Genomic DNA, 12,459 nt, shown 5'->3' with positions numbered 1-12,459 from the left:
AGATCTAACACAAACAGAAACTCAAAAAGTGTATGGTTAACAACCTCACTGTAAGGCAATTTCTCTTTCTCTCTTTGTCTTATATTTCAGTCAGCAGATATGGACTGAACTAAAGTAACAGAAACCTGATCTTCCCCCTGCAAAACCATTCAGGACTGGGTAGCGCAGACCCCTAGGGAATGTTTGTCTTTCCAAGGACAGCTTTGAAAATAGATGTCAGTTTGGGATTTCTGTAGGTGAGGCCCTTAGTTGATTCCTGGCTATGCCAAAGCCTCTGACAATTAGGGAAATTCCTCTCTTGTGACCTGTATAGAAACATAACCTGCAAGGAGACAGAGCAGAGACACCACAGCCTTGATTGTGTTGGCAACTCTAACAGCACTGCTCACACACTGTTTTGATGGCAGAGCCTCTGGCCATGGGGTTCCACCTGCCTGAGAACACTACTAGATCATCCTTGGGACAATATCTTTCTCTAACACTTGACAGCAGCCCCCTCCAGAGGCTGAGAGTTTCTGTCTTCCTCCCCAATCCCCTTCTCGGTGCCCACAGCCCTGCACAATATCATCATGGGAAGCTCATATGGGAACATCCACAGGGTTAGGTCCCACAGCCACAGGAACAGCCCAGCAGCATTGGCACCAGTGGCTCCATACCTGATACAACTAATGCTGAGATCAGATTGGTCTGCAGCCCACTCGGGGCAGATCTGTTCTTATCTCAACACTACATGCCCCACACTGCTTGCCAAATGAGGCTGTTGTGGTCTCGGAATGGAATTTCCCAATTTAGATTTCCCACTGAGCAACTCCAAAGCCTGAGGCTCTTTCACAGGATCACACAAAGTGTGAGTATGGAGAGGGCTTCACAAAAAGACGGGGACCACGCAGGGTGAGAGACAGCCAGGAGGGCAGCAAGAGCTTCAAGCTGTGCTCCTGGTGCCCCACCTCTCCCCCTCAGTGCTGTCACAGGCAGAGGGAGGGACCAGCAGGGCCTGGGCCTGAGAGCAGTGCCAGAGGCCCAGGCAGGGCAGGTGTGGGCAGAGCTGTTGTGCAGGCGCAGAGAAGCTGCAGAGAGGCCACTGAGAGCGGGCCTGGCCATGTGGAGTGCCCTGTGCGTGGGCTTCTTGCCCATTGTAGGTAAGTGCAGGCAAGGGCTGCTGGCCCCAGGAGCTGAGCGTGGCCCTGGGCTCTGCAGGGCTCTGGGCAGCTGTGCTGAGCGCTTGCAGCCGCAGCTGTGCCCCGGCTCCAGCTGCCCAGCCATGCCTGTGGAGCACGGGGAGAGCAGCCCTGCTCCTCTGGTGCCTCTGAGCTGGGCACCTGCGTGCCAGCTGCCTGCTCTGCAGCCTGGGCACACGCAGGGCACCTCCCTGCTGCACTCAGATCGCGGGGCCCAGCGCTTGGCCCTGGCACTGGACACTGCTCCTGGGGCACTGCGGCCCCTCTGGCACAGAGCAGCTGGGCACATGGCAGCACAGGGCACAGCCCCACTGCCTGCGACAGCCCTTTGGCTTTGCTCTGCTCACCCAGAGCAGCTTCAGGGACAGGACTGTGGATGCCTCACCATCCTGTCCTGGCAAGGACAAAGGAATTTATTGTCCCATGGTGTAAATCCTTCCTGCTTCTTTGGGGAAAATCAGAAAAAGCTTCCTGTGTTACTGGGAAAAGGAAGGAGGGAAATGTGTTCTCTCCTTCCTTGTGAGCTTGCTAAGTGCCACCAGCTCTGCCCATCTGTGTCAGCTGGCTTCCAATTGGAGAATTTTGTCCTCCCACAGGTCCCGTGCCAGTCCAAAGCCCCATAAGCATTTCCCTGACATTTGCTGAATCTTGCAGTGACTGTGGCTCGTTCTTGCTCTCTGCAGCAGTCACTGGCCAGGTGGCCTTGGAGCAGCAGCCCAGGGAAGTGACCGTGCGAGAGGGAGATGAATTCACCTTTGAGTGCAGCATGAAGGGAGATCGTATGGGCAGATACTACATGTACTGGTACCGTCAGGGCCCACGGGGCTCTCTGGAATGGATTTACATGGAGGGTGATGCCTATGGAGACGGTTTGCAAGATAACTTTAAAGGAACAGTGCAGAGCTCTGAGAACAGCTTCACACTGCAGCTCCTGGCACCAACCCCAGGCGATGTAGCAACGTATTACTGTGGAGCAGAACCACCCTGGAGCAGCTCTGCAGCAGAGTGAACCAAAAACCAGCAGATGGGGAAGACAGATCTCTCAGCATTTCTTTCTGGCAGCAACACAGCTTCATTTCTCCTCTGTGCCTTTCCTTGGTTCTCAGCCCTTTTTCCTCAGGGACTGTCAATATGGTTTGAGAAGTGGGAATTGGGCTTAGCCACATTGACAGCATTCTACAGTGAGACAAAGGGTCTTGCTGGGTGAGGAAACAGTGGATGCTGTGCATTCTTCATTCAGTTGAGCTCCCAGCACTGACTTCCCTGGAAACCTTCTGCACAAATCCTTTCGTTAGGGCCTAGAGAATGACTCAGTGACATGTATTGTGCAAGGGTACATATTCTTCCTCCAGGGCTGTGGGAAATGAAATTCCTGTAGGCTGATCTGGCTGCTGAAGCCTGAGGTGAATAAAGCATTCAGGACCTCAGCCCTGTCCCATATCCTCTGTCACCTGGTCCCCATCCCATTCAGCACTGGGCCCACGTTTTCCCAGCCTCGTTTGTCCATGCAGCCTGCTGGCCTGTTGTCCTGACTCCCTGCTCACTGGGGAGGAATCCTCTTCAGCTCAGCACTGCTGGGACCAGGAACCAATGTGTCCCTGCCGGGCTCCCAAGCCTGGGAAGGACATGGACGGAGGGGAACAAATGCAGTGAAGGGCCATGAACACACAGCAGGGAACAGCTGACATATAAGGAGAGCCTGGGAAATCTGGGTGCATTAAGTACAGACAAGAAATTGATGGCAGGGAAGTTTGTCACATGAGTCCCTTGCTGTCCTCCAGCACTGGCCTTTGGTTTGTGCAAGGGAGAAAGAAAGAGCTTCTACTCATCTTTTCCCAATTGAATTTCCTCCCATCTATTCTGCCCAGGATTGCAGCCCCCACCAACAAGCCATGGCCAGCAACAGACTTGTCCAGCTCCAGGAAGCAGCCAATAGACCAGTGAAATGAGAATGCTTGTTCTTCCCCTTCTTTCCAAAGCCATGTGTTTAGGGAAATTAATTTACGGTAACTTCTCTTGGTAATATTGCTCTAAGCATTCTCCTGTGGCAAGGAACTTACAGGCAACAAAATGGAGAAAAAATCCCTGAGAGAAAGAAGAGGAAAAACCCTAATGTCCACCAACTGTTAATGTTGGAAAGATCCCTGATTATTACAGGAGGATTAGGAAAATGCTCCACAATTGCAGGCTACCACTAATTATATGATTAATATAGCAATCAAATTAAAAGCCAACTTCAGTCAACTATAACAACAGCAAATAGAATCAATTAAAGAACCATGAGCTGAACCAAAGTAAATCCTGAACAATTCTTAAACATGGAACTGATTTTTCCTCGGGCATGCAAATAGGCTTTGAGGAGAGTAATGCTTGAAGGTCTAGAAGAATTAGAAAATATAGAATGAAAATAACTTGAAAGTTTATAAGGTGGAGAGATGCTTCCCAGAAAACCTTTCAAGGATTTACCCCAAACTCTCTTGTGTGTTAAAAGACAAACCAGTAACCAGATCCTTTCACTGAGGCACTTCTAAGAACAATATTCCTTGCCAAAGTGCTCAAGTAATATTCTAGTTAAATGAACAATAACTATCTCCTTTGCCAAAAAAGGCTAGGATAATTATTTTATTATTAGTGTAGAGAATCCTCTGGAACATTGTTAGATGTTCAGAAGTAGAGCAGTGTAGAGGCACAGGAAAACAAAAGGCAGCACCACAGACATGAAAGAAGAGACAACACCTGGCACTGGAACTCCCCCGAGATGTTTTTGTAGAACTGTCTAGCACAGTGGTGGGCTACTTACCACAGTGACTGAAAACAACTGAACCACCACACAAAAACTGTCTCCCTCCCTTCTCTTGAAGGAGGAAATCATGGTAGCTTTACCTCATCTATTTTTCCTTAGACAACTCTGTGCACATACACAAATTTGATTTACCCAGAATTACTGAAACAGCATAGCAGCCCTCCTAATGTTCCAAGACCAATTTCCTCACCATTCAACCTGAGATCTTGGCTCTTGCAAACAGGTCATTTTAGAGATTTGATCATCACAGTTGAACAACTTGACAGGAACCTTCTGTATTTACCAGTTATGAGTTTATTCAGGAGCCCTTTGTTCATCATTTTGGATGTCTGACACAAAGCCTGACTTACTGCTTTGTCAAGAGGAACCATTCTTGAGGCTCAAAGGGCTAATCTCTGAATGTGAGCAGCTCTCCTTCTCTGTCCCGGACCATAACCCATGGGATTCGTCCCAGAAGAGCCCAGACTCTGCTCTCCTGAAGCTCAGGGCTCCAGTCCTGTTTTGCATTGCTCTCTTCTCCCAGCATCCTGAGCTCTAACACTGCATGGTCACTGCAGCCAAGGCTGCCCCAGCACCAATTCTTCCTCAGTGGCACACAGAGGTCCAGCTCACCAGCCATTTGCGTTAGTAAGTTCACATCAGTACGTGCCAGAAAGCTCCTGGCTGTGTGTGCCCAGCTGTGCTGTCCTGCCATCAGACACCTGACACACTTTAAGCACCCCATGAAGACCAGAGCCCAGGGATGTCCCATTTGTCCCACAAAAGCCTCACCTATTTCTTCCCATTCCTCTCACGTTTTCTACCCATATTTCTGCTTTGGGAATGGCCCAAATTCCCTAACCATTCATGATTTTGCCTTTGTGTTCAGAATGGTCACTGCCTCCCCTTGCTCAGGAAGTATCGCGACGGGTGAGGGGCAGCAGGGATTCCCTGAGAGTTGGGGGCCAGGGGCTGCTGCTTCCTTCCAGAGGGGCTGCTCAACTCAGGAGCCACAGGGTAAGCACATTTGACTGGAGTCACTGTTGCCCTGTGCTTTTTGCATGTTATTCTTTCTTTCTTTTCCTTTGGCACTTTGAGTAGTATTGGAATATGAATCCCAATATTACCAGTTAGATTGTGCCTGGGCTGGTCTGACCCTTGCTGCTAGGCCGAAGGCGGCATCTGCGGTGTCTCACCCCAGAGACACCTTTAGCTTTCTGATGGTTTCAGCTGGGCACTAAACAAGTCCAGGCTTGATAGGTACTCCGTTTACCTCAGGAAGAAGACTTAAGGCGAAGGTGAAGAGAAAAAAAAAGGGGAGGATTCTGCTGGAGGGTTGTATCCAGTGGTTTATTCTATGGTGATACTGGTCTGAATCTTGGGAAGAGCTCCAACAGAATGCCCGACCGCATGGCTGGACTCCTCTTTTAAGCTCAGGGGGAGGGGAGGGGACAGGTGAGACACCAACCAGGTGGGAGGGGCGGGGTCTCAAGGGACGAGGGACACCTAGACAGGCCAATGACCTCTGGGCCTAAAGAGCATCCTTTGAATTTGACCAACCACACGATGCCTTTGCTGGAATGTTAAGCCTGATTGACAGGACTCACTCAGCAAGCGGGCGAGGGGGGAAGGGAGGGTTTTGGCACACCTGGGTAAGGGACCTGGAAGTTTAAAACACACTGCAACAGAATAGGGATTGCCAGCTTGATTCTCTGCTTCTCTGTCATTTGAGAGCCCAGAGCCCGTGTGTGCTACACCAGGAGCAGTGAGGCAGGAGCACGCTGGGCCACACCCTCTGCTGATCCCAGGATCAGCCACTGCCAGTGAGCTGTCCAAAGGAGCAATCCCCCGCCCAGCCCTGCCGTTGTCTGCCACTGCTTCAGGGATTTCTGTGACACTAAAACTTGACACCCCTTGTCTGCCCAGACACCCGTGACTCCTGCCACAGCTTCAGAGTTTCCCCTACACTTGGTTTACCACTGTGAGTGATCTCACCTCTGCCGTTGAAGCCTGTTGCTCCAAGGTTCCTGACTGAGCTGGTTTCGGTACCAGGAGGGGCACCAGGACCGGCTGCTTCTGTGGGATTGTAAATGGAGCCCCTTCTCCATCTCATCCGCCTGCCCACCCACCATTACACACATGCAGAGAGGCGGCCGAGTTCGTGCCCCCAGCGCCCCCTTCTGGCGCGGGGGAATCACCGCACCCGCCATGCCCGGCCGGGAGCCAGCAGAGCCCCTGCTGGCTGTGCCCAGAACTGCACCAAAGGGAAAGCGCCCCCGGGTGAGAGAGGCCGGGCCTGGGTGTGTGGGTCTGTTTGGTGTTGCTGCTGCTGTGTTTTGTTTTGGTTGTTATACATACACATACTAGTAAAGAACTGTTAGTCCTCTTTGCATATCTTTCCTTGAAAGCCCCTTTATTTCAAAGTTAAAATAATTTGGACAGAAAGAGATCCTATTCTCCATTCCAAGAGAGGTTCCCACCTTCCTTGGCAGACATCTGTCTTTTAAACTAGGACAGTCACCACCACTTGTGTGAGGCAGCACAGGCAGCAGATGGAGCAGCTACAGACAAACTCATAGTACATTTGTTTCTATGACCTTGCTAACCTAGGGGAATCCCTGAGCAAGAGCCAGGCAGAGGCAAGGGGAGACACTGGCAGGTAAACTTGGTTCATGTTAGAGGATCTCTGGATGCAGTTCACCCGGGGCTGTCAAGGGTAATTCCCAGCTGGAAGGTCAATTCACTTCAGCAATTTACGACCCTCCTGCATCTTCTGTTTTTAATCCATTCCTCCCATCACCCCCAGAGAAGGCGTGCTACATCCTAAAACTTTGTTCATACTACCACTAGTACCTACAAGAAGAGAAGTAGGCGAATTAGACTGCATTGCAAGAAATGCTCTGAAAGAACACCAGAGGTACTGATTATTTTTCTGCTTTCTGTCCACCTAAACTCCACCACACCCTTCATAGGTGTCACATAATACCCACGTTCTCATTTACAACTCAACCTCTCTGATATTATTTGAGATCCCTCCTTGAAAGCCATGCAGTGTTTCTTTATGTGGTGCATTTGGTCTCAAACCACTGAAGATGTCATGTGACTGCTTGTATAATCCAATAATCTGTGTAGTGGAACAGAGACAGTTTTTGTTATGAAATATATCACTGTGGATTGGTCTGGGGTTACCACAATGATATAAACAGCATAGGGACCTGTACAAAAACAAAAAGAGGGAAAGAAGGTGAGAAATGTTGGGAAAGAAAGGAGATGAGTGACTCTAATGATTAAGAAGAGAAGAACAACATTCTTCCTATATTTCCTTGTATCCTGGATACATAATAGAGCTCATGAAGGTTCTAAAAGGTGGAAGAAAGGGGGAAGTTCAAAGTTCTATACTCAATCAAGCTTTTTAAAATCACCGAACAATTCCATTAACATTTTTTCCCTTTCCAGTTTTGGAAGTAAATCTACCTCTGGATCCTCTCATGGACTTCCACCCATGGATAATTATAACGAATGGCTTTTCAGCACCTGTTTACTTTTGAACATCATGAGAAAAGAGTGAGTTATTGGAATAAGCCTTTGCAGTGTGAGGACAGCTAAGCTTATATTTGGACCAGGGACGACTCTCACAGTTGAACCAAGTAAGTGACATTTCTTTATTTCTAAAACTCCATTTAAAATTAATGTGGGGGAGAACAAGGGAATTTAAAGGCTTGGGTTCACTGAAAGAATTTTCAGCTGCAATAATCCCTTGAATGCACTCGCTCTCCAGCCAGGCTTTCAAGCCAAACCCTCAGCTTGGATCTGCTCAGGAAGGTTTCCCAGGAACATCTGGGCTGACTCTGCACAGCACCATTATTCCATGATCCCCAAACACCCGCAGGGCACTGCTAAGCCTGTGATAACTTATTCCCACTTTGGGCAGCACTCTGGCCCAAATTCACTGCCCAGTGTCCAATTCTCCAGCGGGCTTGCACTGACTGACTTGGGGCAGGAATGCAGAGCTCAGTGAGGAGCTCCCAGCATGAGGAGTTTTGAGACAGATCTGTAACTCCTGGTTGGAGAAGTTCTGGTATGAAAGTTAATTGGCTCCCAGGTTGTGTGGGTTCTGAAAAGACCAATGTGGGGAATAGGGATTATAGGAAGCCTGACTTATTCCTATCTTTCTTTGGAATTCTGTGATGAACAATAAAGGTGCAGGTCACCCCAAGTTTTTCAAGGGAATATGACTGTTGGGGTGGCAGAGGGGTTTTGATGATGGTCTCTGTGATCCTGAAGTATCAGGTGCATCCTTCAGGAATTGTTGCTTTGCTTTTAGAGGACTGCATATCTTTAAAGAATCTCCCATGTTACTTTACATCCCTAAAACCTCCTACTCTCCCTCCAGAAAAACGTGGGACTGCTTTGGGTGCTGCCAAATATCTCTCCATGTCTGTAGGATATGTTGCATGGGAATAAATGTGTATTTGGGAACAATCTCACTGCACTTCCAATTCCAATGGGACAAAGTAATGTAAATTTCCATTATGCAGGAAGACATCTTCTTTCCACGCTGTTCAATGATTTTCTTTTTCTAGCTAATGACAGGATACTTTGAGAGCTGCACAGAAACTCTGGAATTAAGTTTGGTAGTAAAATACATTGAACCTAAAGTATCAAAGTCCCTTTTGAGTCTGCTGAAATACTTAATGTGTTGAAGTGAAAGTTTCCAGGATGTGAGCAACCTCCCCCTTTTGTTCAAATAAATTTGAACATGAACATAAAAGATTAATCCCTTCCAGAAGCCAGCAGTGGTAGGAATTCATGGCTGTACTTTCAGGGAATGCAAACTAGTGGGACTCAGGTGAGCATTCTGGGGTCAGATAAAACAAATCTTCTGCTCTCTGAACTGCAGTTGCACTGTGTGCGTTATTGCTTGCTGAAGATCCTGCCCAGGGAGCTATTACAGAGAAGCAGCCTGGTTGTGTTCTGGCTGTTTGCAAAGCCTGGAGAGGAGACCACATGAAAAGCCTATCAAGGTCTTCTCAGAGAACACAGAATGCACAGGATTGACAGGCTCTGGCCAAGCCTGGTACAAGAGCTGGGAAGGCAGTGTTGGATTTCTGGTGGGTGTCTGGCTGCTGCAGGTGTGCACAAGTGAGTAGTTCTGCCTGTTTGATCAGGAGAGCTGACCCATGAACTTGTGGCAGAGCACAGTTTGGCTTTCACCTCAGTTCCTCAGCAGTGGCACAGGGCTGATGGGGAAAGGGTGTAAAATCAGAGCTCCTTGGTCAAACTGCCATCAGTACCCTGGGATGAACAAAATGTTCGAGCTGAGGGATCTCTTGACCCACCTGCAAGGCAGACACCATGCCAAATGAAAAGCCTCATGCACCTCTCTTTAGCCAAGAGACCCCTCAGGATGCTCCTGACAAAGCAGACACGTCAATCTTGGTGGATGTGTCAGACAGCTTTTCATAAGCTGAGCCCTTTCTGGCAATGAAGGCTGCTGGAGGATTCCTTTCAGTTCCATGGTTTTAGTCTCATCCAAATTGCTAATCTGAGTTCAATCCTGACATTGGTTTTTGAGATCACCCTTGATTCTCCACTTGTGACCTGACCTAGAGAGAAGGGTATTTTCTCTAATAAACAAATTATGGTACCACAATGATTTGTGGGCAACTAAATTCTTTTGACACCAATATTTTTTTTGTGAGACAGATGATGGAGAGTTTCTGCTATCTTCTTTTGTTATTTGTAGCTCTAATGCCAAGGAATAATGACATAAAAGAGAGTAAATGAGAATGTTCATATTAGTCACAGATGGAGTACATGTGAATTTTGGGTCACTCAGCACCCAGGCAAGCCTGCAGTAAAATCAATCCTGTCCAAACCTTGCTTTTCTTTCCAGACATTTCCAACACTTCTGACCCTCAAGTCATTGTGATGAAATCAAAGAAACTGGAAGGAGGTGGCAGCGCTGGGAAAGCAGCTTGTTTGGCAAGGAACTCCGCTACAAAGAACATCAGATTGGAGATGCCCTCTCAGGAGGTGGTCTATGAACAGAGCCCATCCATTTTGACGTCACAGGGCTTGTACAATGCAATTAAAGTGGTCAGGGTGACAAAAGACACAGAGGTGACCTGCATGGCCAAATTCCCCGACCGCACGATAACAGCAGAGCCAGGTACAGTTTGGTGGCACAGCTGTCACTTATTTCTGGAGACAGTGGCCTGTGGGGCCTGGTGTTCTCCTTCTGGGCAGCACTGCCCTGGGCAGCCAGCAGAAATAAGAAAGACATTTGGGATTTCAGCAGGGAGAGATGAAAGATGTTTCAAAACATTTAAAAGAAATGGTTTCTCAACTGTTAAATTACTTAGTGATATTTTCTGGGGAGAAGAAGAAAGACACAATCTATTTCTTCAAAATGGGAATTTCCTTATGATGCAATATTTTAGCTTATAGCAGGAAACCTCCTGCAGCACAAGCTGGAACAGCCCTTTGAATACCAACACAAAGTTAAAGGACGAGTATGTTACGAGGGTTTTTTAATTAAATGAATTGTTATATTTGGCATGTTTACTCTTTTAGCCCTCAATGTCATTCAGATAGTAAAACAAAACAATGCAGGATTTTTCTGTCTCCTGCAACTGCATGGAGCACTTGTCTCCTCAAATTAATGTCAGAATTAATCCTGACCAGCTGAGGCCCAGTTAGTATGTTCCTCTGATTTTCTATGCCAGCTGTCATGAAAATATTTTTTATGTCCTGTATAAATGGTGTATATAGTTTAAATTGCCTTTTCTTTATCATGCTACAGAAGAGGAGGCTGAAGAACCAATAACAGGATTTGGGGAACAAAACAGAACCAGAACAGAGTTAGGGGCCAGTGAGAGGGTTTGCAACAGCACAAACATCTCAGCACAAGGTGAGTTACCCAAACAGGATGTGAAGTTGCATTGCTCTCTGGGGGATAAAGGCATGGAAATGTATTTTCTGCAGGGCAGAGGACTCAGAACACAACACATTCAGCACACACAGGCTGCTGTTCCAAGGTTGCTGTTCCAAGGTTGCTCCCTTGTTGTTGCCATGTTCTCTCTCACCTGTTCTTTTGCTGCTCTTCCTCTCCCTGAAACTCTCACCTGTGGATTTTCCACTTTCTGCCAAGATCACAACACCAAAACCCAGACCATGATCTCTCCCCTCTTTTCTGGTCACTGAGCAGATGCTGGAGGGCAGAGAGTGAACATGCTGTCCATGACTGTGCTGGGTTTGAGAGTCCTGCTGGCAAAGAGCATCGCCTTCAATGCCCTCATGAGCATCAAGTTGTTTCTTTTCTGAGGTAAGGGAGCTCACAGTTCTCAATCACTGGTTCAGAGGCCCAATTTCATTAAATGTACTTTAAACCTCCCTTTGCTCTTCCAGACATGGGGAACAAACCCAAAGAAGAGCAGGAAAGAACATGAACCAGCAGCACAAGGGGGCTGAACAAGCAGGGCCAGAGCTGCTGACAGAGACCAGCCAGGACACGAGGCAGCACCTTCCCCTGAAGACACGCAACACTCTGCACTCCTGCTGGCCAGCTGATTTACACTGAAGAGTTTTAAGTGCTTTTGCTGTTTCCTCTCCTCTGAACACTGAGGAGAGTGGATTTATCCTCATCCTCCTGCTAAGCAGATCCCCCCACTCTTCTGGCATTTGCACACCAGTGTCCAACCTGCTTTGAAAACTCCAGTGCTCACTGCAGATAGATGGCCTTTGAAAAGCACCGTTCCCAGGCATGTTGTGTTACTGCCTGTGGAACTGGAGCACCACTGCTGGGGGAATTCCAGCACAGGAACTGCCATTTTTAGCTTAGGGTTTTAGATAATTTCAATACCCAAAGTGTGTATTGCAGACAAGAAGAGCTGTGTAGAATCTGAAGCGATTTCATTCATCTAGATAGTGTTCATTTCTTGATTAAGCCTGTATTTCTTCTGCCAAATTTATTGCAAGTGCATTTAAGTTCCTGTAATAGTGACAAAAAGAAAGTTGTGCGCACTCAAAATACTGTGGGTTTTTTGTGTTTTTTCTTCTGGCACTAGGATGGAATTGCTGAAATCTAACTACCCTAAAAGCCCACTGGGGTCAGAAACACAAATTTAAGAATGTAGATATCCTGTTGGCAGAATTTGTCTTTTGCAGACGTTGTGCAGGGAAATGTCTCTGGCACATTCAGGAGCCTCAGTGAGGAGAGTCCTTGCTGAAGGCACAAGGGAGGGAAAATGCTCCTGTCAGCAGAGAAGAAACCCTGCTGCTGTTTTGCACTCAGGGACAGGAGGAAGGGGCCACCAGAAAATCATTTGGGGTGGTTTGATGGATTGATAGTTTCCATAGAAACTTGGCTCTTACCTAACAGAGCCCAGCCCACACCTTCCCCAGCTCATGCCCCTCTCACAGGCTACAGGCAGGATGCTGTGGTCACCATTTCTGACTCAGTCACACCAGGCAGCATTAACCCTCCCCTGCTTTTGC

The 12,459-nt window shown here is 47.8% G+C and overlaps 1 pseudogene and 1 gene segment (V, D, J or C); both read left to right on the top strand.

The window, feature by feature from the left end:
• The first annotated feature begins 1,099 nt into the window (after positions 1 to 1,099).
• On the top strand, positions 1,100 to 2,187 carry LOC141731455 (T cell receptor delta variable 2-like). The segment is given in 2 exon segments: positions 1,100 to 1,139; positions 1,862 to 2,187. Coding segments are annotated over 2 exon segments (366 nt in total).
• A 4,905-nt stretch (positions 2,188 to 7,092) lies between these two features.
• On the top strand, positions 7,093 to 11,979 carry LOC141731466 (T cell receptor delta constant-like; annotated as a pseudogene).
• The last annotated feature ends 480 nt before the right edge of the window (positions 11,980 to 12,459 follow it).

The sequence above is a fragment of the Zonotrichia albicollis genome, chromosome 23, assembly GCF_047830755.1.
Source record: "Zonotrichia albicollis isolate bZonAlb1 chromosome 23, bZonAlb1.hap1, whole genome shotgun sequence".
Classification (NCBI taxonomy): Eukaryota; Metazoa; Chordata; class Aves; order Passeriformes; family Passerellidae; genus Zonotrichia; species Zonotrichia albicollis.
The sequence above is the reverse complement of the archived record's forward strand: the minus strand, read 5'-3'. Positions and strand labels throughout refer to the sequence as shown.